The sequence below is a fragment of the Rhipicephalus microplus genome, chromosome 3, assembly GCF_043290135.1.
Source record: "Rhipicephalus microplus isolate Deutch F79 chromosome 3, USDA_Rmic, whole genome shotgun sequence".
Classification (NCBI taxonomy): domain Eukaryota; kingdom Metazoa; phylum Arthropoda; class Arachnida; order Ixodida; family Ixodidae; genus Rhipicephalus; species Rhipicephalus microplus.
Window position 1 is genome coordinate 11,298,630 of NC_134702.1, and position 27,875 is coordinate 11,326,504.

The 27,875-nt window shown below is 50.3% G+C and overlaps 1 protein-coding gene across 1 annotated transcript in view; it reads right to left on the reverse strand.

The window, feature by feature from the left end:
- Positions 1-222: 222 nt before the first annotated feature.
- Rim2 (replication in mitochondria 2) overlaps positions 223-27,875 on the reverse strand; it is a 38,410-nt gene continuing 10,757 nt past the window's right edge. Inside the window, exon 7 of the mRNA XM_037433337.2 lies at positions 223-878. Coding sequence (XP_037289234.2) covers positions 652-878 — 227 coding nt within the window. The 3' untranslated portion in view covers positions 223-651. The remainder of the gene's footprint in view (positions 879-27,875) is intronic.

Consider the following 27,875-nt stretch of genomic DNA (forward strand, 5'->3'; position numbering starts at 1 on the left):
GTCCACTCGTATACTATTTACACAACACAAAATGACAGGCTGCTTGAGGACTTCGGGTCTCCTAACAAGTGGACCGAGACCAGCCGTCACACGCGCACAGCCACGCACGCACATAATCGTTCAAGAATTGTTCACAACACCGAAGCCTTCCAAGCTTCAGAACCTTCCTGCGACAGAAGGAGTAAAAAATCATCGCTTGCTCGTCGATGAATCCTTGGCACGAAGAAGTGCATTTGTTAAGGACGCCATTTTTTTATGTGGCCGGGCTCGCCATTATGACCAGAGCACGAAAAAGGAAACAAAAGAATCAACATTGTGACTGCAATACATCGCGGTTTCGGATCACTTGTCCAGAAGACTCACTGCAGGCATACATACACAGTAAAGAATGCTAATAGATTCCACAGTAAATAATTAAAAAGTAGTTTTTGCCAGTTGACTTTTTTCTGGACCACTTCCAAATGCCTTAAGTGACACACAGATGGTACTAATGCTAACAGCTAAGAAAAAAAAAAAAAACACCAGAAAAAGGAGAGTCTCGCTCAAGCAGCTAACATGCTAGAGCGAAAGAACACTCTGGTCACAACGTGCCCAGCACTCGAGATCTGCAGTGCCCTCGTACTGGGACGGGGGAGCTTCCAGTGAGGAACTTCAGTCGTCATTAGTGAGAGAGGCTCCGTACACGGGTGGCGAGAGCATGTAGACGACCGCCTCGTAGGTGGCCATCATGATGGCCGTGTTGGGGATCTGGCGCACGAGCTGCGTCGCAAGGCCCCGGTACAGGCCCTGGTAGCCCTCTTCACGCCACACCAGGAACAGCGTCTGGAAGAAGGACCGGTACTTGTCGCCTTCCTGCCGTAGCCGCGTCCTCGCCACTTCTGCGGAAAAAGATTGAAGACGCTGGGTGAGCATACAGGTGAGAGCCAACTTGCAACGATACCACACAGTTTTGCAATGGCACTCCTGTCACATTTAAATATAATGCGAACGGCTAAAAACACTTGTAAAAAAGCATTTTTACGCAGATGTTGCACTCCCAAGTTTAGCGAAAATTCGGCAGATCCCACGCACCTAGGAATCAACGTTATACGAAGCATGCGTAGGGAAGGTGACCGTGTTGAAATTTTTTTTTAGTGACACTTGGTGAAATGACGCTAAATATATGTACAAATGTTGCACGCACAGACATAAGCTAAAGAGTTGCAGATGTTTACATAACCAGTTGTTTGCACTTGCACAACGATGCCAACTGGAACATGCGTAGTAGCAGCACCAGAAGCAGATATGAAGCGCTGATGCTCACGAAGATGCTGGCCCTGGACACAGCTACATAAATCAACTTCAGCGCATGACAACTAATCACAGTTGATGCTAACCTGACGTGACGGCTGTATACGAGGAGTACATACGCAATGTTTATAAAATTGGGTAAGCAAGCACTGCAACCACTATTAACGATTCACGAAGAATAGCGTCTTCAAAGTAGTTCCGAGACGTGGTGTAGCTCTGTAATAAAATGCTTCATTGCCACGCAGAATGCTTGGGTTCGATTCCAGCTGGGACCCTGACATTTATTCTTTGCATTTGTCGGGTCGACGCTACCGATGTCAGGTATTTCTTGACGCTCGTGCGTTAAAATTGCCAATGTGTGTTCTGGTCGTTCCTGGGTAGATAGTAAGTGTCAATTACCTGTGGCACATACCCCCACACCAGCAGAACATACCCGCCCCTGAGTATGTGCCACTGTCTGACGGGAAGAGTTTGACGACGTACGCGGCGGAATTGTGATATTATTCATGTCTTGACCAGCGCGTAATATTCGTTAAACGCTCTTACCGGCCATGCTAATTTTGGTTCACGTCACATTAAGGGGGTGACTACGAGAGCGCCTAAACGTAAAAGCGCGCGTGTGTGTGTATGTATGTATGTATGTATGTATGTATGTATATACATACATACATACATACATACATACATACATACATACATACATACATACATACATACATACACACGCTCAAAGTCGCCAAGTTCGCTAAGAAATGCTTCGCATTAAAAAAAAAAGAGTATCAATGGGTTGGCGCAAAGTCGACTAGTTACAGTATGCAACAACGATCACGAATTTTTCTGATTTGCTGGTTTTATATACAACTAACCTGTGCAGATAACTGTTCAAAACATGCGCTTTCGCGAAAAATAAATGTAAACTAAGTTTCCACACGCCGATAACATCCACTCCCGGTTGACAGACTGCCTGAGGGTAATATAACAATAGAAAAGACGGAATATATGATAAGAAACATTAGTCAATAATTCCGCATATCCGTCTTTCCGGCCGATGCTATCTGCCTCTTTCATTTTCCTGTGCTGGCCTCAGCAAATTTGGAAGGGTAGCTCTGCGATGAACCTTCATCTCCGCACCCCCCTCCGATGGAGAACCCCGCGCACGCTTATGTACCCTACAGTAGGTGGTAAGCTCATCCCGTAAAATGGTGAATAAAAGCTATCAGCACTTCATTACCCTCGTGCATTTACATTACGCCGCGCTGCCACTGAAATTACAAGGCAGTCCACGGCCCATGAGCCATCAAGCTACGCACGCACGAAGCTCACTTCCTCGATGGATGAATCGATATGACTGTACCCTTTAGATCGGGCGGCGGCTAACGCCACCTAGCCGTAATACTTAGTGAACAAATACTAGATTTATGTTATGTTTTCCCTTTGAATGAAGCTAAGCACTGGCACTTTCTAGTGAAGGATTTAATTTTCCCTCGTGCCTTGATTGTAGCCACTAATCAGATAACCTCCTCCTAGTTATTTCTACCCGCTTAAAGTGCATGGGTAGACGCTATCAGTACTTCATAATCCTCGCGCATTACGCCACGCTGCCACTGAAATTACAAGGCAGTCCGCGGCCCATGGGCCAGCATGCGCGCCTGCCACCTAGCGAAGGAGAAAACAGAGCAGCCGAGCGCACTTCTCGACGAAGCGACGCACGGCGGCGCGAGGAGCGGCAAGCAGCGCACATTTCGCGTTGCGGCGCACCCTCGCTGAGGGCGCCACGCTACCGCCGAACGTTTGTCGAGCCTCAGAGGAAGGCGCCAGTCGAACGCACGCGTGGCTAGCACGGCCTCGGAGACTCGGAGTGGAATGCGCACATCGCCCGTAGCACCGTTGCCTGCAGCAGCCGAGAGCGACCGCTACATCTTCGCCGTCGCGTTCGCCGTATCCTACCACCGTGCTCGGCACGACGGTGCAATCGCGTCAACATTGACCGAGTCTGTCTTGCTGCCGTTGTTTCAAACTCATTTGACATAGTGACAAAAATCGCTCAACTGAATAACAAAATTTTGCATGTACGTACAAATATGCATACAAGTACGAGCATACATGAAGGATGAATGAATCCCCCCCTCCCCTTTCCCAAAAACAATTTCTGGCTATGCCCATGACTACTAAGGCCGCCAATGATACACACCACCAGACGAGCAGTCTCACGCAATAACAAAGGGTACAATGGGGACGCGTCGGATAGGTCGGCTCAATGGAGGCCTTAAATATACAGAAAACGAACTGCCCGATAATGTTATCAAGGCCTCGCATACCAGGAGCGACATGCGGAGACGATACTCGACCGTGTCGGCAACCCACCGCCTTTCCTTCCTTATCTTGCCACTGCGCAACCATTTACTGCCGCCACTCTCCTTTTCCCCCTGACGAAAATGAAACCAAGAAAAGCTGTTTGCGGCCGCCCCGGCGCCACTAGGACCGAATGGCGTGAACGGAGGTCTGCGGAGGCGCGCACGCGCCAAGCGGTGACGCAAGACGATAAGGCATCCGTGACAGCTCTTTCGTACGCGCAACGGTTCCTTCCCTATTGTTCTACCTTGCAGGGCGAAATGTCGGTCATCGTCAAGTAAAGATGCATCTTCCCAACAAGCCACTTTTCGACAGAAATCACAGCATGCCGTTAGATATATTCGTTCTTCAACGCAAGTTCACTTTTCCGCAGCGCTTCAGCGCTTTCCCGTGAACGCAGCTTCGCAGGCAGCCTGAAGGCCACGCACACGCAGATGCGGCCGACGTAACACTCAAGCTAACTGGAAGTACACGACAATCGGCATTCATTGAAGTCCACATAATTATTCTACGTCACTTTCAAGATACCTTTCGCATTCTTGCGGGCTCTCGTCAAAGAAGACCAAACTGAAACGGGCAAACATTGCGACGCAGATCACAACGACCCGCGGCGTTAAGCTAACTGCAAGTCGCAGTGAAACCGGGTAACCGTCCCCACGTATTGCTAAATATTCCGCTGCTGGACTGAACAACAGAGGGGTGAGGCACTGGGCGTGCGCACGTTCCCCTTTGAGGGTGGGAAGGGGGGGTCTCTCTATTATGTCAGTCCCCGCACAAACGCCTGTGCGAGAAAACACGACGACGCAGTGCTGTTAATTTGCGAGCGCCAGCAATCTCGAAGCTGCCGCGAGAGCCGCCGGCACACCCCCGTTTATTAGCGGCCACGCGACGCCTGGCTCAGCTCCAGGGCCGAGCCTCTGGTTCGACAGAATGTTATTGTACGATGCACTTTTGCCTCGGAGCACAACAACACAAATGTTTACAGAGGCCGCCGCGGTGACGCCACACGTGAAACGCCACTTCAGCGCGTTTATCGAAGAGGGCAGCCTATCCGATGGGAGAAAACAACCCCTTCGGTTGTTTCGTCCATGTGCACCGCTTATTTACGTCGAATGAAATATTGCAGTTCATTCGCCGCTGGTCCGTACGACTGGAGACGACAAAATGGCGAAGCGTTAAATCGTGCAGGGCTTGGAACAGGAAAACTGGTCCATTCTGCAGAGCGTAATCTGGTTTCTTCTAGCCAGGTGATGCTAGGGTGTTTAGAGAATGATTCTTAATCTCAGGGCTGAGTATTTCGAGTTAAAGCAGTCACAGACATGACACGGATTTCCAAGTTACACAGGTTACGCCCGACTCTTTGCCAATCACCCTCAAACATCCAAGGAGCATCTTCATCATAAAGCTACGGACACTCGCACTGAAACCTAGTATCGGCACCTACAGACATTTTGTCGTTCGCCTGGGGCTTCTATCGCTTCGGGGCCTTCTAGCAACCACCGTTGCCTTTCCCGTTCCCTGTAGGTATTCTCTCGTTGCACGGGCTCGGGGTCTTCGGCACGCCGCCGTTGTTTCTCAGCCATTCGTTTGGCGTATTGTTGCCTTCATCTTTTGTGGGCCAATAGAGTGAAATTAGCACAATTTTCGCCGCACACACCAGCTCATGACGATAGTTTTTGAGATGCTGATATAGTTTTATTTCTTAAAGAAAAACGAAAGATGATAAGAAAAACCCTTGAAATTTCTGATAACCTCGAGTGGAAACGTAATGCAAGTCACGTAAGAAGTCCGAGCTACATCAACCACGGAGGCATGCAGATCGCATCAAATGTTGAAAACAGAGCACGTCACACGGAGAACGGCCTCGTCGAAGCACAACGATCCAGGGAAAGCCGTTATGTGCCGGTGCGCTTACGACACGCAGCGGAAAATACCCACTCGAAAGTTTCTCGCTTGTTACTGCCTTATTTTGAATCGAAGCAGAGAAAATGCCCAACGAATCTATGCGTGCTGGGCAACGAAATGCCAGAATGGATCCATTTACGACTGCCACACGCTATCACGGCGCATGGTCAACAATATGCCGCCCGCCAGAAATTTTCGTCGCCATCTTGTTGAGGGCGATGAGCGCGTAACGGCAGCGATCATTTCGTGCCGATGTTAGCATCGGCAAGCAGCCGAAATGCCGTGGTGCTAAAGAGTTGACAAAAACATGCAGATTACGAAGACGCAGAAAGAATGGGGACGTAAAGTGTACTACGAGATGTATAGGACATGATTAGAGTATTGTAATAATAGCGATAGTGATGCGAAGAAATCAAAGGGGACGAACCGGTGCCAGAAAGGCATAAAATACGCCCTGTCTTGTATGCGCTGTATGTTTACCGATCTGCCAGAATGAAAGTCCACATTTACGGCCCATTCGGGACCATTTTAATCGCGTTGAGGTGACGGTGAAAAACATTTATAAATGTATTTACGGCGAGAGGTGTGGATACGGCGAGTCTGAAGGGCCCGCCTTTCACGAGCACTCGGTGTGCTTTGATATATTACCTGCAGCCCCGCCGCGGTGGTCTAGTGGCTAAGGCACTCGGCTGCTGACCCGCAGGTCGCGGGTTTGAATCTCGGCTGCGGCGGCTGCATTTCCGATGGAGGCGGAAATGTTGTAGGCCCGTGTGCTCAGATTTGGGTGCACGTTAAAGAAACCCAGGTGGTCAAAAATTTCCGGAGCCCTCCACTACGGCGTCTCTCATGATCATAGTGGTTTTGGGACGCTAAACCCCACATATCAATCAAATATATTACCTGCAATAAGTGCATTTCTGTGGTTAGGATCACTATAGCGAGACCACGCGTTGGCGACTTCTTCGGGAGCAGCGGCCGTAAAGAGGGCGGGCTTGTTTAAAACGGCGACAGCAGGAAGAAACTCCGGAGAAATTTCGTGCGTCGATGAGATTCACTAAAAGGAAGGTCACAAGGAAGCTCGCGCCACTGAGTTGCAAACGGGCGCCAATTTAGCCAAGCTGCCAGAGGGGAAGCATGGCGAGCTTCTTAAAGGACCCGGTGCACATCCGAACGCGTACCACGAGGCCGACAAAGCGACGCACCCCCATACAAACACCGCGCCACGTGGGTACGTGCACACATACACACTCGCGAAAAGAGTGTGCAAACACATCTCTCGCGGCATGAACACAAAGCGTAAAAAGAAGGGGGAGAACGGAGCGAGGAAGGTCAGAGAAACCAATACGCAGTTTCCATTTCCGAGCTGATTAAAAAAAAGGAAAACTTGCCATCGTCGGCTGACTTTTATTGACTTGGCGCCGCGCCAACCAGAAAGGATGGAAACGAGCACACCTTCAGAGGCGGATAAGCGGGGGGCTCGGCCCGTAAGGTGCGATGTATCGGCTACGTAGTAGCGAGATTCATCGCCCACTGCATGCTTTACGTGGTTAATGACGGAAGCAAGACATTGCACTAAACGCACTGCAGGATTTTCATGTCCGCAAGCTTACGTTATGGCTTAGAAAGAGATAATAATAGTAGATTGATTTGTGGGGTTTAACGTCCCAAAACCACCATATGATTATGAGAGACGCCGTAGTGGAGGGCTCCGGAAATTTCAACCACCTGCGGTTCTTTGACGTGCACCCAAATCTGAGCACACGGGCCTACAACATTTCCGCCTCCATGGGAAATGCAGCCGCCGCAGCCGGGATTCGATCCCGCGACCTGCGGGTCAGCAGCCGAGTACCTTAGCCACTGGACCACCGCGGCGGGGCAAGAGATTAAAAAGCCTCATTTTACCGAAATGCTAGAGCACATAGCATGCAATTTAATTTTTTTTATATCAGACTAGATTTTCCTTCGCATCGTTTCTTCGAATGGGCGCCATGGCAAGACGACCACAGAACTATCGCGCACGTAATACCTGGCGAATCAACACGCACTCTGCCCCATTTCATCGCTACAAACAGTCAATGGCGATTCCCGTCGGCGAAATACAGTACCGCCCGGGTACAACATTCGTCAAGTGAAACTTGGCATCAAAATCTGCGACGTTCCTTATCATACTGACGGGTTAGTAAGTCGCAAGGGCGATCGATTTCCACACGCCAGAACGGTGTGGTAAGCATCGATCACACGTAGAAAGCCGATACCGCCGCCGGTTGTGACCGGCCCAATCCAGAGGAAAAGAGATAGTACGCAACGAGGTGAGAGGGTTCAGGGAGGTATTTTAAGATAGGAGAGACAAGCGCTAAAGAGCTGAATGGAGAGCCAAGATGAAAAAGAAAGGGGCGATAGCTAGGCCAAACAAAACGCGGCCACCGAAAGGGAAGGGGGGCGGGAGGCAGATATGCGCCTCGAGGGTGGATCACGCGAGATGCGAATACGAGTAGATATGACGAAGCGGCACACAGCACGAAGTAAACACGCACGCCGAGTCACGCGCCAATTCCGATATGCCAATCATTGCCGCTGTGCGGAGGTATGTCAACACGCACAACCTGCAGGTGTCCGACCCGCTACAGTCGACACCGGACATGCGTACCCACTACACACGCTGTCGTAGGATGTGCGAATTATGGTCAGTGGAGCCCTGGAAGAAGGGCCCCCATCTGCAATGAACCACTTATTTTTTTTTATTTTGAATGTTATAATAAATGTTGGGTCTCTCTCTTTCGAGCCGAGTGATGGTCGAAGCGCACTGTTCAACGCAAGCACTGCACGAAGACCGCACACAGACAAAACTTGTCGTAAGAACACTTGACAGGTCTTGTTGCCACTACGAAAGAATGTCCAAAGAGAGAAAAAAAAGAAAGAAAGCGGGGGGTCTGCCGAAACCAACCGTGTACGACCGAACTTGCGGATCTGATTATTTTGTTTAGGTGATGCAAATCATGCAAAGCTTCGACGTTGGTCTTGTCTTCGCGGTTTCTTATACCGCGACTCGATTTAGTGCGAAAATCGAAGCGACACGTCATAGTTGCACGTCTTGAAATCGACTCCAGCACTCGAAGGCACAGCGAATGACACTGCCCTAGCGGCCTCCCCTGGAACTGCGCCTTCAATGCGCACAACTGGCAAAACGCTCGAGCTGTCGAACGCTAAAGACGCGGTTCGATGCACGCTGCTGCCCAACCGCGGAAAGTTGTGCTTTACGCCGACACGTTCGGTTTACTAGAACGAACATTTAGTGGAAACCTGTATAGGTAAATGCTCTCGCATTCAAAACCAACGCGGGAGTAACTTCGGGTACACCCACGGAAGCGCAACGTATGACGCAACATATCAATTCAGAATTGATATTTGAATTGATATGTTAACGCACAAGCGAGCGAAATATCACGCGTGTAAAGCAAGTAAGAGGCGCGGCCAGCGATAGCACCGACACGGTATTCGTGAGGGGATCGACGGTCGCCAGCAGATAGAGCACGATGTGCCCGAGCGCGGCCCAAGGACGCGCCCTTGCATTTTGCGGAGAGATGTAGTAAAACGAGTTGCGTGTCCTTTAACGATGGCCGCTCTCGCTGCTTTTGCAGTCACTCTCTCAAAATGTGCTTACTTCTCCGAAAAAAAAAAAAAAAACGTGTTTCAATCGGCTCATGCATAGCACCTCTACTCAGTGATCTACTATTTGCAAAAATGGGCAATAAACTGCAGAAAATGTTAAGAGGGCACGCATGTCTTCAAAGTATTCAGATACGCTGATGATTTCTTGGTTCTTCTAAATTGTAACGCTTTTATGTTCTACTCTATTGCGGCCCTAGCACTCGTGTCCTTCGTGTCCTTGTCTCTGTGCCGTCGTTCGGTTCTCGCGCTGTAACTATCGTAATTCGAAGACTGTAGCTTTGGTCCCACCAGGCGGCACGTTGTTCTTTTTCGTCCACTTCCAATTCAATTTACTTTGACGCAACCGAATGAGGTTGCGTCAAAGTAACCATAGTTACATTGGATAAATGATGTGAGCGTCTGTATAACGGGGCAGTGAGTGACATGTGCACCACCAGGCTTGACAAAAAAAAAAATACAGCATATCCACGGAATGAATGATGATGAGTGGGGCGAAGCTTCGGAGGGTTCTATCGGTAAACCGTGAATATGTCCATCCATCCGTCCGCATTTGCTGAGTGAGTCATAGAACTATAGGCGGTCACGTACCAAGAGAGACGTGCATGTTCAGACCGATGGCTTAAGCAGCTTTGCCCCTAAAAGAAAAAAAATCCCCCCTCTCTTCCTCATTTAAAATTTGGCCCAATCCCTTCACAGCCCAGCTCTCTGCCCCTTACGGTAGAATCAAGACCTCATTTTCGCCCTCATTTTTTTTTTCTCTCTCTCGCGGGTTTCCTGCCACCGCTTGTGCAGCTGCCCATTGTTGCCCCCTAAACACGAGGCTTCATGTAGGCTAGTGCCCAAACACACACCTGGGTAAAACAAAAGAAAAACACAAACAGACCTAGGTGCAACTAAAGTATAGACCTTATCACAGACTGCTTTCCCCTGGGCGCCGCCAAGTCTCCTCAGGGCTGCGCTAAGTAGGCGTTAAGCTATGAAAAGGCACTGCCGAAGCTGTGACATGAGCCTTTGCGCACGCAGCCCAGCAAGGCAGAGCTTTTGATCTCTCCAGTTAAAAAGGCTTTCCTCGTCTTCATTTTTTCATTAGGGTATAGCTAACAAGGAAGCTGACCCTTTGCCCTTCTTCCAGCGTAATAGTGGTTCACGCCGTACTGCACAACGGGAGCCCGTTTGGCTGCTATAGGAACAATAGGTGAGGGCGACGGCAGGACGCGTCCCGCGACAGGGCTATTTCCGCGTGGGTCTCCTTGATGCGGCGTCTTGTTGGCAACCGGGAGATGCCCGCCTCACGCGTCGCCACCTCGAAGCCCAAGAATGGCCACTCTTGCCGATATCGGGCGAGACTCGGAAATCGAAGAAAACCGCCAGTGGGCGCAATGCCACCGACGCGGCGGAATTTCGTAACCCATTACATACCTGGTTTCCGAGGAGTGGACCGATATCATTGGGCTGCTAAGCGCTAAGCCGCGCTAGAAGTGGGACGAGCATTCTATATAAATAAATTGGTTGCTGCAGATTTGTTTAGAGCGGCTTGAGTCACGCTCTTATCGCATACCAATGGTTGCTGAACGCGCGCGACTGGAAACGGGTCAGGTGGAACGGAAATATTAAAGGAACACTAAAGTGTAACTGATCGGTTCGTGTTAATAAATCATGGTTTGAAAACGCCAATACCGTTAGTTTCACCCTCATATGGGGGCACTAAGATAAGAAAAAATCAAGGTCAAAGTATCGCTTTCAAATTTCGCGCCGAAATCTCCCCGCGTGACTTCGCGGACTTCAAAAGGAATTTTTCGTTTCTTGTACGTCGACATTGCTTTAACGAAATTCATGGAAACTTGGTACGCTAGGCCGATGGCTTCCTCAGAAAACAATTTACTTATCTTTACCAGATTAGGAACTACGTAGTTGACACGGTCATAATACGAGGTCACTGCATTTGGTGCCGGATTTTCAAGAGTAAGTCGAGAGATGAGAGAGACTCTTGATTAGAAAAACAGATATTAAACAGCGCCTATATATCGCTGGCACGCTACTCTGCATAGGTATGGGGAAGAGGACTAAATGATTTCAGGAGAGAAAAGAAAAATAGGAACAAAAATAAATTGTGACCAAGCGTAGCGTACATTTTAATCATGGTAAGTAACAATTCGAGGCGCGTGATAACGAGCCTTGATCGTCAAAGCGTGCTCGACCCGGCTGAGCGGTCAGGGAAGCGGCGTATATAGCACCACGGCTCGGGTCAAACGTGAGCATCACGTGGACACACCGGATTTCACACACACGAGGCAGGTTCGATCGCGCTGGGCTGGTCAAGGAGTTGTTGTGTCTGGGCCTTGTTTGGGTGCACCTATCGGCCAGTATCGCGTCGTCGACGTGCACCGAAGCACGTCCACGCGAGCCTAATTTGGTCGCGCACCTTGGCTATCGGGACAGTCGCAAGGTGAGAGATAGGCTATCGTCGTCGCGGCGCGACAACAGGCCCCCGACGGATGCGACCCGGCGAGTCGGTGTCGCAAACAGTGCGTGGGCCACCACCCCGACCGTGGCCCCCTTTGCACGTCCTCGATGTCACCGAGCTCGAACACGGGACGTCCCGAGGGACCGTCGAGGAAGCACGTATACCGCGGAGCTTGCATTAAATAGAGAGTTTTAGTACTGCGGAATGGTGCTACGTGAGCATCACGCAAGCGCCTTGCGTTACGTGGCGTCGTTTGCCACTAATCGGCTTTTAGTACGCCGTAGTACCCGCGTACGTAACGAGCGTGAAGCGGGTTGCGCCATCTGGTAGATCAAAATAGAAGCACGTGTTGTTGACAGCCAATGTGAGCCAATCCAAGTGTTATAGACGGATTATGGCCATAATTTAAGTCACAGAGCCGGTCGGTGCTTGCCTTCGATGCCGTCATTCTGCAAAACGAAGTCTCGCGCTGGCGCGAACTTGTTCGAGAGCGGCGCGATCACCTCATACGTACGCACGCACGCATCTCATGCGTGCGTACGTAGCGGCTGCGTACGTACCGCGATACGTGCGCGTTGCGGTCTGCGCATGCGCACTACGCAGAACGTGGCGTCTTTACGTACGCAACGCCGCCACGTACGCAGCGTACGCAGTACTAAAACTCTCTACTGTCACGCATTCCGCGACCGCCCGACGACGGGTCCACAAACGCATAGAGTTTCCCAAAATTAACTAGAGGGCACTCTGGCGCTGCGATCGTTCAGCGACCATGGGAATGATGGGTAGTACACACATTCGCCTACAGTCTTCGTACTTGCGGGCGGCGAATCGTACTTGCGGCTTCGTTTATTGCTGTGTTTCGGTTTTGTTTTGAAAGAAAGATTGAACGCTTTTGAACTTCGTGAGCCGATTTGAAAAGTAAGTCTAAAAAAAATGAAATGATGAATCGCAACCGCTGAACGTTTGCTAATACTTGTTTCGTAAGAAAACAGGTCCAAGCCACACGAACACACACACTGCAGGGCCAAAGGCAGGCCAGAAGTACGAATATTAGACAAATGTGTGTACTACCCATCATTACCATACTCGCTGAAGCGCCGCGCGTTGCAGCTCCCATAGACACTAGCGCCAGAGTTCCCTCTAGTAAGTATTGTGGGAAGCTATGCACAAACTGGCGGCGTCTACGCACATTCGGCGAGTAACTGATTGATTGATTGATTGATATGTGGGGTTTAACGTCCCAAAACCACCATATGATTATGAGAGACGCCGTAGTGGAGGGCTCCGGAAACTTTGATCACCTGGGGGTTCTTTAACGTGCACCCAAATCTGAGCACACAGGCCTACAACATTTCCGCCTCCATCGAGAATGCAGCCGCCGCAACCAGCGGGTCAGCAGCCGAGTATCCCTTAGCCACTAGACCACCGCGGCGGGGAATTATGCAACACCTTATATTCGCTACATTCAAAAATGTTTGAGGCTCGTGTGTTCAAATTTATCACTTAGGTGCACGTTAAACTTAGGTGCACGTTATCACTCATGTGCACGGAAATGCAGCCGCCGCAGCCGGGAATCGAACCCGCGACCTGCGGGTCAGCAGCCGAGTACCTTAGCCACTAGACCACCGCGGCGGGGCCATTTTCGGCGAGTAACTGCGCCGCTATGCGGCCCGAAGGTTGTTGTGTCACCTGACTGAGTCGCGAAGCCGTGGCCCGAGACCCCGGATTTCGCGAGCGGCGCGAAGCTAGACGACCCGGGTCGCCGGCGAGGGGCATGCAAAGGACGGCGCCAGCAACGCACTGGGCACGCGTCCCTGTTGGCAGCGGCAACAAACCCGCCTTTCAGTGACCCGCCGCTGGCAACAGAGCCAGCCGCAGCAACGAGCACGCACCGGGCCCGAACCGCGAGACGGCAAACTCGAGAGAACGACGATAGAACACGCGGCTTGAACGTCTGTTGGATTCGATGGGATTTTAAGAGCGGTTACTGGGCACGCTGCATCGATAGACCGGCGCGAAAATGACGGAGCGACTCTCTTTTTAAGCGTGGACCATTTACTGCAAAGGCGAGCCACGAACGACCTCGCAGGATCCTCGATATAGGCTCACATTTGAAAAATCTTTGGTTTTCGGCTCTGTTGCTTCGTCAGCGCGACAGGGTACGGCTTATTCGTTCAGTTTTTCTGATACGAACAGTATCTGCAAGCTACAATACCCTTAATATTCGTTCATTAACGACTGTACGCCCCCCCCCCCTTCCCCTCCACGACGTAATAACATCCCTGTTATAGCCTTTTAGGAGTAAAACAAGTTGGAGCTAATCAAAAGAGGGAAACTGGTAACGAGGTCCATTCTCGCAGTATTGCCTCAAGAGACCATGAATGAGAGATCGCAGCAGAGATAAAGAAGCCCCGTCACGCCAACATCGCAACCGCTCAGAGCACGATGCGGAAAATCCCGTGTTGTTGCCCGCGTTGCAGAAATGAAATTATACAGAGGAGATAAAACGTCACTGGGGAAAGGGGGAGGATACATCTTGAATGCACTGGTGTTAGGAGGCCACTCGTGACCCAGAGCCGAGATAAAAAGGCTGCGAGGACACCAGACGACATATCAGACGATAAACTGTCAAGAGCATTCAAGCACGTATATGTATACATGCGATGGACTAAAAAAAAAATATCGACTGCACATTATTTTCAAAACACGTACAGACATGACCATAAAGAGATCATGCAGACGTGTTCACAAAAGGGGGAGACCAGTGGACACGCACGTGGAATCACTTTCCACGAGGAGTTTGCCGGTGCCACACGGTCGATACCAATCCTTGATAAAGTTGGCAGACCACTGGTGGCCCCTGGCCAAGCGCCAAAAACACCATGAGACATTAGCGTCCGAAAAAGGCATTGCCCAGCTGTGTTTACCGACATTATTGCAGAACTATTCGCATTTGGGGTGCTTGGTTGTCGGTGACCTAAGTAGAAACGGCGGGTTGTCTGTCACTTTCCGAAGTTCTGTGCACTTGTTTCTACCGAAACGAATCCTTACAGCGTGGTAAGCGAATGCTTCGATTTGCGAAATCAATGGGGACAACATGTAAGAAAAGATTTTCGAGATGGAAAGCCCCCCCCCCCCCCCCCCCTGTAACTAAATTCCCAATCGGAATACAACGATCCCGTGAGGCGTAAGCGCGATTCCAGCCAGCCGCTCTCCACGGATAGCAGGGGAAAAATCGATCCGCAATTGCTTCGTCAAAATAGTCAAAAGGCAAAAGCAAACGAGAATGACTCGGTGATGAAGAAAAAGAAAACAAGTAAAACAATTTTAATGAATTGGCCCTCACGATATGCGACTCCAGCTAAAAGTTTCCCGACGCTTCCATCAACAGCGGATAGCGTATTGATTTGATTGATCGATTTGTGGGGTTTAACGTCCCAAAAGCACCCTTTGATTATGAGAGACGCCGTAGTGGAGGGCTCCGGAAATTTCGACCACCTGGGGTTCTTTAACGCGCACACGGGCCTACAACATTTCCGCCTCCATCGGAAATGCAGCCGCCGCAGCCGGGAATCGAACCCGCGACCTGCGGGTCAGCAGCAGAGTACCTTAGCCACTAGACCACCGCGGCGGGGCAGCGGATAGCGTGAGCATAATTCGCCAGAGTGGAGCCTGGCCACGGCAAACCGTGAAAAACACGAGAGCGATTCGTTATGATGGGATGTGACTGCCGAAGGCAGCACCCGTTAGGCGTAGCGGTAGATGATGACGATAGTTATAGCGCGAGAACAAAACGACGACACAGAGACAAGAAGGACACGAAAGACCAAGCTGCCACAATTCTAAGGTAGATGATGGCAGGGGCAGTGCGTGTTTGTGGACCGCTGTCTTCCGCCCCGCACATGTGCTACACGCACGCGGCATACCGATGGCAGCAAGGGTAGCTGCTATACTCAAGTCGCGCGACTTGTTTACGACGCGGTACGACGCGGCGGAGGAGGGGGCCGTCGAGACAAGGACGTTCCCCAACTGGGGCACACACACACACGCCGGTGGCGCCGCACGCAAGCCCGCGCTCTCCCTTCCACACAAGCGCTCGATTTCTTTCTTTTTTTTTTTTTCACGAACGAAGCTCGCCGCAATCAACTTCGCCGAGGCGGGGCGACGCATTCATTCAGACTGGGCCGCTGGAAAAAAACGGGCAGACCCGGAAGTCTATCGATACACGGCAGCCTTGAGAAGGGATAGCCCGGCTTCAACAATTCCGTCACGCGGCGGCCAAGGCAGCGCAAAATCGCTGGATGTTTTTAAGCACGAAGCTCCTTACGCCGGGGGTCGTTCCCTCCATATACACGGAGGAAGGAAACGTGTGCTCCGTGCCTCCATAGAGTTGTTCCCTCCTCCATATGTAGCCACATGTAGTTTAGGACTAGCTCAATAGATGGCGTTGTGCGTATATGTCCTTGGGAATAATACAACTAGATGGCGTTAGTGGTTTTCCCCAGCATATCCAGGGAGTGAATGATGACGAATGGGGCGAAGCGTCCGTCCTTTTATTTGTGCGTCCAACCGTCTGTGCATCCGTCCATTCATCCGTCCGTGCTTCCGTCCACCCGTTCATGCATCCACCTGTCCGTGATTCTGTCCGTTAGTCCATCCGTCCGAGCGTACGAATGGGCGGAAGCAAGAACAAACGGAAGCACGGACGCTTCCACCAACTCATCAATCATTCACTCCGTGGATATGCTATATTTTGTACTGCGCCGCGAACATGTGTCAGGTAGTTCCCGAGAAAATCGCTTACGCGCACGTAAGATGTAAATTAAATTTTAAGCTGCTACAAATTGGAACGTAACACAGGTCAAGAGTAATTTAGCAATATGAGAAAAATCGTTTTCACCCGATGGCGTCAAGAGCTCGTTCCCTAGAAATTCCAGCATAGGCGTAATTAGTTGCGAGCGAAAAATCACCTTGTCCTTGACCGATAAATCGAGAAAGATGCAAATAAAACAAGTATTATCAATAATAATTAAAAAAACCTTCGGTCCAAAGTGAGAATCAAACTCATTTCGTCTGCGCGGAAAGCAGGTGTTCTACCACAGAGTCATTGCTTGACACGGCTTAAGAAAAAAAAAAACGCGTATATGGCAGTCATGCAGTCGAAGAAGTGATATAGTTATATTGCAGGGCAAAATCCTAGGATCGCACCAGGTTGGTTGGTTGGTTCCTCAACAACTTGGCACAAACCACCTAGAGAGATAGGCCATGAGTGGGAAGGCGCCTTGCTTTTTAATTTATTCACTTCTTGAAAGGAAGGGTTGAATTCATTAGGTGATAAAGGTAAATAATTTAAAGGTGTTAGATTTCTAAACAAAAAGAAAAAAAACTCGAAAAAGACTACATAATAAACACATACACAAAAAAAGGTGTCAAGAACAGGTGAGCTGCGCGAGTGCACGTGGCACCTTACGGACGAGCAGTGGGGGGCACTTAGCAACAGCACATCCAGTAGACATTCTATAAGAGTGCGAAATAGCTCGCGTTACGTGTGCAAACTTTCCTCTCCTTGCGCCACGGTTGAAGGCGATACGTGCCGGTCGCAATAACGCTATACGACGTTTTACTCTTATAGGGGCAAGCTCACGCATCCCTCTCCCCAAGTTTTCTCTTCGACCAAGGTTGGCTCCGGCAGCAGCAACTTCATCCGCAGCATTCGCTGGGCCCGATATCCGTTCGGCCGCCCGTACACTGCATAGCGCAAGACGAGCCCCCACGGCGACGCGTCACCACCTCACGCAAGACGACACCGAGACGGCGCCCGACCGACCAGACACGCGCATCCAATTACTTCCGCCGAGCCGATCGATTCCCAGCAGCCTCGGGTAGAGATTCCGCCTTTCGCGTCACGCTGCGAGCGTTGTTGCGATCCCGGGGTGCTGTGGTAGCGTGGTGTAGCTTCGGATTGAGGAAACGACCGCTTACAAGATGGGGATACGAAAAACAAACAAGGTTTATGGCACTATTTACAAATATTTACAGCATAAGGTTAAGAGTTCACAAACCACGAGCGTGGTGGTTAAACCTTTACTTGGTTCAGAGCCTTCACAAACTACGAACGTGGTGGTTGAACCTTTACTTGGTTCAGAGCGACGTCCTGCACTCTGCGGCGCCGTTATAAGCCCTGTCGGGCTCCTCCTTCTTCAGTCGAACACCAATCACACACACACACACAACAGGTGAGGGGTACGAGCATGCACGGCGCACGTGAACATCCAATTTCGAGTCAAGATCACTGCACTTAAAGGTGGCGCCAGAGAGGCTCTTGCTCGTCGTGTATGTCGCTGGTCGAGGGGTCCCAAGCTTCGGACAGCAGACATCAAACGGTCCGCCAATCTGTCCGCTCAATTAGCAGGGCACTTTGTGGCGGCGGTCGCCGTTTCTTCAAAGGAATACGCTGTCTTTGTTGTCCCCTCTGGAACGGCTTACCGCTTCGTGGCGACGTGACGTCTCATCCGCCGGCTAACAGGGACAATACCTGGCGGGCCTAGGCATTCGGCGAGTCGGCTACTTGTTTGAGGATTAAAAGAGCGACGCTCCCCCGTCAGCTCTCGACGCTGGTTCCAAGAAAACCTGGGTTCCAGGCGTGGGAACGCGGCCCGGCTACGCTTTTCAGCGACAGCATGGCGCCTACCGATGGCGGTCATAACAGCTTCCCCCTCGCCAGATGAGTCACGGAGGGCAGCGGTCAACACTGCTGCTCGCAGGGACGACGAAAGGGTCCGTAGTTGAATGCCGGAAACTGGCCTTCGCTTGTGGCATGGTCCGGGTAATTGCCGAATCTTCGACACTGTTTCTGAAACTCGACCACATGCACAAGCAAGTACTCGGCCCCCTTCGAACAACCAAGCCAAAAGAGGGATGGCAAACCAATTTTCTTTACTAGCTTTAACAAAAAGCTCACACTCAAAACTCTCAGGATCCACTTGTGCTGAGAAATCAAACGTGCTATCTTAAACCTTCTCATAATAAGATGCACGACAAAAAAAACTAAAATATCAATTTTGATACATAAAGAGCACCCCAGAATGGCTTAGAAAGAGCGGCTGAGCGCGTCAGCGTTTCCATTCAAATTGCCCTTTTTTTACCTAATGTCAAAATGATATTTTTTTTCCCTTAAGAATCAAGCTCCGCCTCACAAGGCGACCGTTCTTCGAGGTCATGGTTTGCAGCCAAGTAAGGGGAAAATGGTCAGTCCCTACTTTAAATTTAGCATCACCGAGATAAAACTGCAACTGATCAATAACCTACACAAGGCAAGCGCATTCGTTTCCTGAAGCGCAGTACGTTATCTCACGAGAGCCCAAATTCTGGCTCAAGTAGAACGCATCATACTCGTTGCCACTGTCGTCGAGACATATAACGGCAGCCTCCTTCTTTTCTCGCTGACTACTTACACGGTTCTGTCCCGCTGAGAGCATCAGTCAGGAACTCTGATTCAGTGAGCGCTAATTTTGTCCGAACGTCCGTCTTTGTTTACGGCCGCCCATAATTGTCTACCACGGAGACATAAAGCTCACCAGCCTCCCAAAATCTTAAACTACACTGTGACCTAACGGTCTACCTCAACGTTTAGGGAAAGCTTGATAATATGCTCATGATCACTAGATCAATCATTCTTCAAAGAAGACAATGACAAAAAATATAACAAACACTGCCTTCTAGCAGGTTTGTTCAGTTAGTTACCTGCCTTTGCTAACGCATTTGATTGAAAAAACCACTGAGTTCTTCTGAGCATTTTCAATTACTCTTAGTTCTACAGCGTTGCAGAATACACAGCACTACTAACCAAAAGCTTAATCCTTAACAATTTGTCCAATTGCTCATCCTTACGTTATGTTGTAACTCTGTGTACAACTCAAAAATAATCCTAGGTGCGATACTCATTAAAATCACCTCACAATAATGCACAGGTTTTTTATAAAACCGTGTGCCAATGGCTCTCAAGTCTCATAACGCGCAACGACAACTGCACTGTGTTGCGCCAAACTTAACCATTTTACGAAATCATCTGGTCTATGTTAATATCTTCTTCCTTAAATGCCAATTCACGCCACATCCACATGACAGTAAAGGCATACGATATTAAACTAAACCTTTGAAACACCAAAAAAAAAACAGAACAATTTTTTTTTTAGTTTTTACCTTCTCGGTATATTCGTACAAATGATTAATGGACTTCAATTTTCAGCCTTTAGTTCGGCGGTTTTCCCTTTCAAAAATTTACACCGCTTTACATTACTTACAAAATTAAAAGGCTCAAATCTGCATTTCCAATGCAAAACTGAGTAACAATATTTGACACGCCTGTGCAAAAGTTACTCGAACTGACAGTTCCCCCTTTTCTCATGGTTCCTTTATTCGTACACGATGGGGTCGCGGTCCCGGCGGTTTTCGAGCACGCCAGAAGCTACAAAATGCACAAACTCTAAGCAGTGCACTGCCGTCATACCTCATTTTCCACTTCTTCCTGTTCCCCTCAGGAATGTGAAAAGGGCGCCAGAAACAGGGTGGAGACAGGGGACATTGTCTCTTTGTGCTCGCCCCGACGCGGTTTTTAGCCACTCTGTGCTTTCGACTTTGATCCTTCAGGCAAGGCCGCTTTCCCGAAGTTGTCGAACGCAACCGCGCTTTTCGTTGGGGTAACGCACCTCGTTTCCCCCCTCTACACCTGGCTTGCCGCTTGTACCTCTCGGAACGCCACCATGGACGTTTCCTGGAACGGATTAACGGCCTACCCTCTCGTCTTTCTTGCGACTGAGTGGGGCCTGACCTAGGCTTGCACAGTGACGAACGCTTCTGCTTCTTTCTTTTTCGGCGATGTTTTCTTGCCTCCTTTCTCTCGATGCCATCATCATGTCGCGTCGGGAACTGAGTGGTTGGGAAGCTTGTTGGAGCTAGTGCTACATTTTCCCCCACGCTCAAACATTTTATACTCGGTGTCACGACGGACTGCCGGGCCAAATTATCTTTGTTAATGCTGATGAAACCATTAACTGGGCCCTCTCCGATGGCATCGCTGCACTGCTGAAGCGTGGCGCTCTTGCTCTCATCAGCCACTGCGCTAACCATGCCGAAATTTGACAATGTCGAAAGGTCCCCCTGAGGCACGAAGAAGGTTTCCAGCCTCTTACTGGGCCCATTAGGGCTGCTGGCACCCTCTTCATCCACGCAAGGAGCGTCTTTCGACATCGTCCCCACCTCGAGACTGGCCACGGCCTCGTTCTCTACATCATTTACATGGATGCATTCGAGAATATGCGGGCCCTTCTCTGGCGCAATCTGTTCCTGTCGCGCTTTATGAGGCGCCTCAACTTCCGGCGCTTTGCGACGCGCCTCGCTTTCAGACTCCGGTGCGAGTCTTTCTTTCTTTTTGCTAACAGAAGCTCCGAATTTTCTGATTAGCTCTGATTTAACAACTTCGTAGTTGTTCGCGTGCTGCTCACTGAGTCGCGCAACAACATCCGCTGCCTCGCAGGGCAGAACCGTGCGTAGCTTCTGAGACCAGGTGTCTCACTCACACTTAAGTTGACTACACTTTCGTTCAAAGAGTCTGAGATACAGGCCCATATCCCATGATACCTCATATGGCTGCATGTACCTAGACATCTCGAACTCTGCCTCCTTTTCGAGAAGTACTCCTCGCTGGGGTCCCAACCTCATACTCAACTCATAGTCTTGTTTGAAAAACTTTCTCTTGAGGCCTTCTCTTTCGTGTTCACTCTTTCCTTCCATCTGAGCTGCTCTTAGTTTTCTTTCAATGATGAGGTCCCATTCTTCACTTAGTTCCTCATCATCAGCCCCCAAATCATTAATCGCTTGAATGATTATGGGTTTTCGTGCCAAACCCTTTGTATCGATCCCCAATTCCTCACACAACAGCAACAAGTCTGACTTCTGCAGCTCCCGTAAGTCCATGATCGTACTGAGTGCTCGCTACTTCCAAAATAACTTTCCGAAACGGCGAAACTGAGTCTTTCGGCAAAGTTAACTACCAGTTCTAAAATTTAACCCTCTTTTAGAACCTGGTTCACTCAAAGGAAAAGCCAAGCACTCACCCATACGTGATCCATGTCTCGAGCCAGCTGCTTCTCCTGGGCCGACTGTTGTTGTCACTTGTAGCTTCGAATCCGACCGCTGATCACCAGTTGTTGCGATCCCGGGGTGCTGTGGTAGCGTGGTGTAGCTTCGGATTGAGGAAACGACCGCTTACAAGATGGGGATACGAAAAACAAACAAGGTTTATGGCACTATTTACAAATATTTACAGCATAAGGTTAAGAGTTCACAAACCACGAGCGTGGTGGTTAAACCTTTACTTGGTTCAGAGCCTTCACAAACTACGAACGTGGTGGTTGAACCTTTACTTGGTTCAGAGCGACGTCCTGCACTCTGCAGCGCCGTTATAAGCCCTGTCGGGCTCCTCCTTCTTCAGTCGAACACCAATCACACACACACACACAACAGGTGAGGGGTACGAGCATGCACGGCGCACGTGAACATCCAATTTCGAGTCAAGATCACTGCACTTAAAGGTGGCGCCAGAGAGGCTCTTGCTCGTCGTGTATGTCGCTGGTCGAGGGGTCCCAAGCTTCGGACAGCAGACATCAAACGGTCCGCCAATCTGTCCGCTCAATTAGCAGGGCACTTTGTGGCGGCGGTCGCCGTTTCTTCAAAGGAATACGCTGTCTTTGTTGTCCCCTCTGGAACGGCTTACCGCTTCGTGGCGACGTGACGTCTCATCCGCCGGCTAACAGGGACAATACCTGGCGGGCCTAGGCATTCGGCGAGTCGGCTACTTGTTTGAGGATTAAAAGAGCGACGCTCCCCCGTCAGCTCTCGACGCTGGTTCCAAGAAAACCTGGGTTCCAGGCGTGGGAACGCGGCCCGGCTACGCTTTTCAGCGACAGCATGGCGCCTACCGATGGCGGTCATAACAGCGTACTCGTTCAAAGCATAGAGTTTCCCAAAATTAACTCTAGAGGGCACTCTGGCGCTGCGATCGTTCAGCGACCATGGGAATGATGGGTAGTACACACATTTGTCTAGTCTTCGTACTTGCGGGCGGCGAATCGCATTTGCGGCTTCGTTTATTGCTGATTACGGTTTTGTTTTGAAAATAAAGAACGAACCCTTTTGAACTTAGGGACTTGATTCGAAATAGTAAGCGTAAAAAAAATAAGGTTTTGAAGCGCAAACGGTGAACATTTGCTAATTTATGTTTTCGTGAAAAAAAAAACAGCTCCAAGCCACACACGAACATACACGGAGCCAGAAGCAGGCCAGAAGTACGAAAATTAGACAAATGTGTGTACTACCCATCATTCCCATGCTCGCTGAAGCGCAGTGTGTTGCAACTCCCATAGACACTAGCGCCAGAGTTCCCTCTAGTTTGTATTGTGGGAAACTCTATGGTTGGAAGCAGTCAAAAAGGGGCTACATACTTGGTGTGCGTGTAGCATGCAACACTCAAATTTACTGCCAACTACAAGTACAAAACAACGTGTTCTTCGAAATTTCTTCAGGGGCGACCACGTGAGTGTGTGACCAACGTGCGAGCCATCGCCGCAGCGACGAATTCGAGAGAAAAGCCGAAATGGTGTCGTGGTCCCAGAGATGTTTCGGCACTTTCCTAGCGCAGGCCGTAACGGCGCATAAACTTTTTTTTTGTCTTCCCGATGAACATGTTCGCGGGCGCCGAAAGCACGTGCAGTTCACGTTGCATTATTATAGAAGTGAGCTAGTCGCTGGCTTTTTTTTTTTTCGATCCACGCCGTCCGTCAAACACACACGGCAAAAGACGCACTCTGCGATAACAAAATGATCCAATTCGACTGTCCTATCTCACCGAGTCGAGAGACACGTTAGTGATTCGTGCAGACAAGCCTCTCTCTCTCTAAAGTTGCTACTTTCGTCCGCTCTTCGCAATGCGGTCATAGAGAACAAAAAAGTGCCGCCACATCTACGAAGTGAATGATGATGAGTGGGCGAAGCTCCGGAGGTAAACCTGGTAAACCATGAATCCTCCGTACATTTTGCCCACTCGATTTTATTGCAACGCTCCCCCTAGCGTACGTCGCCGCACTATATCGAACGATGACACGCGCCATATGTGGCATCATTCCTATTTTATAACACCTCGCATCTTTCATAATCAACTACACGTACCGCCGTCTAGTTTATAACATCTTGCATCTTTTGGACGGACGGACGGATGGATGGACGGACGGACGGATGGATGAACGGATGGATAGATGTATGGATGGATGGACGGATGGACGGACGGACGGACGGATGGATGGACGGACGGACGGATGGATATGGCTGTACCCTTTAGATCGGGCGGTGGCTAGCGTAATACTTAGAGCTGAACGAGAGGTGGCTACATACAGGGGACGCACAGCCCACGCCTTAAGGAGCTTCGCTCCTAAAAAAAAGGCGATTTTTCGTTCTCCGTAACCCCATAATGGCATAACCCTGCCTTAACGCCAGCGTTCAGGACGCAGCAGGTTCGACAAGGAATCCAAAGGCTCGTCACAACATTGCGAGATGCGTCGGTAACGGCCCTGAGGGGAAGGGGGGGGGGGGGTACCGCGCTGCCAAGCGCTATTTCTGGACGGGAGGGAAGAAGAGCAAGCACGCGCACCTAAGCTGCTTGCGAAAACTACGCGTCGCAAGTATACACGCAAGGCGCCAGCCAGACGAGCGGGGAAGAAGAGCGTTGCGCGGCGAGGACATAAATTCAATCGCGGCTCGGTCAAATACAGACCACGTTTGGCAAGGCTTGCCCTCGCGTCGCAGTTATGAGAACTGCGCGGGTGCCGCTTTGTCAGACAACGACCCCCGGTGGTGCGAGTGAAACATCCGCGCGTCTTCCATTCCAGCTGAGCGGACTCCCACGTGGAACGGGATCGACCAGCTGTGCAGGACCACAGCTGACGGATGCCATGCGTGATGAGAGCAGAAACATTTTTTCGGCTGGCATCACTTCCTACGACGACACACCTGTGCAGGTATAGCGAAACTAACGAAAAGCGACAGACGCGCTTGAATTAAAGGTTGTTTCGCAATATCCGTCCGTGATACAAAGGTCAGTGTATTAGCGTACGCGGGTGAGTGAGTGTGTTTGCGTGCGCACGTAGGCAGGCGTGCGTGTGTGGCACTGGGAATGCACGATGCAAAAGGCGCCTCAATGAACGGTCACTACTTCCATTCCATTTTTACACAATAACCACCAATAGCAAGAGACGAGATCGGTCGAACCATTACCGGTCATAACCCACTGCGCTTGTCTGGCAAAGAGTGATGCAACGTAAGCGTCGCAACAAAAACTTAAAAATGACTGCCCGCCGATCGTTCTGGCGCTCTATACTCGTATACGGCTGGCGGCGAATCGGCGCATAATCCCCAGGGAGCCAAACGAACCAAAGACACGCGACGTGGATATCCTGCGGGCCAGGTGGCTTCGATAACACGTTCATAGCCACTAACTCTATACACATGCATCCGCTCGCCCCCAGCATTGCGCTTGCAACCTAACAAGATGATACGTCGGGTTTTACGTCCCAAAACCATGAGATGACATGAGAGACGCAGGGCTCCGCAAATTTCGACCATTTGGTGTTCTTTAATGTCGCACAGTACGACGTAACGAGAGCGTTTAGGCAACCCTGGCAACATCTTCGACTGCGCAAGGAAGCCTCGCTTCAGACAGAACAGCCTCGATGAGAAACGCATTATACACGTAGGACACACATTGACACATTGGAGACACGGGTGAATGAGTTCGCAGAAAGACAGAGCCGAAACATTAAAGCTATAAATAAGAAAAAAAAAAGAAAATCGGCATGGCCTCGGAGTCGGCTGATACATGCGTCCCGAAGACGCGTCGCATCGGCAGGGTACAGTGTGCAGCCGTCGTTTACGCACTAAGTATTATGTCGTTGGAATCTATCAGGAAAACTAACGGATGATTGCCCTCCAGCGTTGACAAGACTCTTCTTTATAGACATTAGCACAGCGTACACAATGAAGGTAACGTTTATTAAATAAATATAAAGGAAAAGTTACCGCAGCACGAAGCCACAAACGGGTGACTCACTTTTTTTTTCCCCTTTCGTAAACATATTCCAACTCAGAGAAACGCATCGAGACATAGTGAAACTTCGTTGCAGCTGGAAATCGGCAGCCAGCGGGAACACTGTTCGGGGACCGAATCTGTGCATTTCCGCTGATGCGCTGGTAGCGCACGTACCAAACGAACTGTCAATCGAGAGAGAGTCGCCTAGCAGTACGCGACAACTGGCTTGCACAAAAAGCTCAACAAACGGGCTGCACCTATAAATACCGGCGAGCAACACGCCCGTTTATATATACACAAAGGGCGCGGTCCTTCGCCCGGCTCGACACAACACCAGCCGGGAAACGCCGGACAGAATGCCTGGCTGTACGAGTCACAAGATCTACAACATGGAGCAACAAGCCAGTCACATGCCAATCATCGAGTTTGAAAGGGGCTGCCACAACACAACGCGCGGAGCCTGGAGAGCGTATACGCACTACAGCTACACAGCCGAAAGTTGCTCGCTCTACAGCTGTTGCGTAACTGGAGAGGGGAGTCCAAGGTCGCTCGCTTGTAAGTGAGCAGGCGAGGAGGGTCGTTGAAGACGCCCTCAACCCTGGATCCGAGGTCGAGCAGTTCGATCCCGCCGAGCAGGATGTGCGTTCCGTAACGCGGCCGGCGCAGCCATTCAACAGACGAGTGCGCGAGGGGCGGTCCTTTTCAGTCAGGGTGACGTCACGGCACACGCGAAAGCGCGATAACCGGCGGAATGCGAACGGCATAGAACTGTACGCACACAACTCGCAGAGTGAAAAGCTGAAGCAGCCAGACAAAAAAAAAAAAAAAAAGTACGGCCATCTCACTTAGAAGTGTGGCGATTTGGGCTAGTTGGTACGACATGATGATAATTATAGCACGATAGTTATAGCTGTTCTCGCGCTGTAACTATCGTCAGGCAATCTCGCACCACGCGAACGCATGGAACAGCCCATAGTTCCCAGGTGCTACCAAGCAAATAATCATCATGAAAGAAGCCCCCAAAGAAAGCGGCGCAACTTTCGTGAAGCAGCCCTAAAGAAGCGAAAACTACATACGAAAGCACTTATCTAGTTTTAAACATTATCTCCAGGGTGGCCTCCAATCAGTCGAACACGCGTTTACTAGAGTACGATTAACATTATTTGCTTCAACGTATGTTCGACTTCGACACTAAGCTACACAAAGTCGTCGACAAACACGCTATTAATGAGCGACAAGGGTGCTCCTGGTACACGTGATTATCACTAATATGGCTAGCTATACTAACTGTAAAAATAGCAAATAAGCCCAAACAACGCGACAAGCACCCGCAATATTTATTCTATAAGCGACTCCATGAAAAAAAAAAACTTAAGTCGCGGCTATAAGCGGGACTGGCAAAAGGGCAGCCTTGAAGGGGCCAGAAACTACAAAAACCCGTGAACACCCTATTACCCAGTTCATTCTTCGCTTCTCACGTCTTTTTCACTAGATTCTTGAACGCGCTACCTCCTCCCATCCAGACCGCGAGGACCGTTAATCGAACCCCTAAAACCTTCAGCAGCAGCAGAATGAAAACAAGCACCAGAGGGGGAAAAGAAAGGAATAAAATGGCAAACCGTCTGACGGCGGCGTCATGCCCGAATCGAGCTACGCTGAGCTCAATAGCGTTCGCTCACCCCACCGCAAGGGCGAACGCGAAAGGCCGGCCGTTGCAGGCGGTGGCCGCCAGGGGGATAGCGAGCGCGCGCGCCGTACACCGACCCAGTCATTCGAAGGACGACCCCAAGGGCGGAAAAACAACGCGCGGCGGCGGAAGCGCTCCCCCCTACAAACTCCTCCGACCGACCGCTGGCTGCACCGGCGTAACCGGAAGGCTGACGGCATTTCCGAAACATAGGTGTGCCATACAATGTTCCTTTTAAGCCGGGGCTGCTTCTACATAGGAGAGACGGCCACCTACTGTTGCGTTAACCCAGAGAGTATTTTGGAACACAAGAAGAGATCGCTAACCCTAGGCTCCCCTAATCTAGCTCCGCATTGTGGAGAGTACGCGCG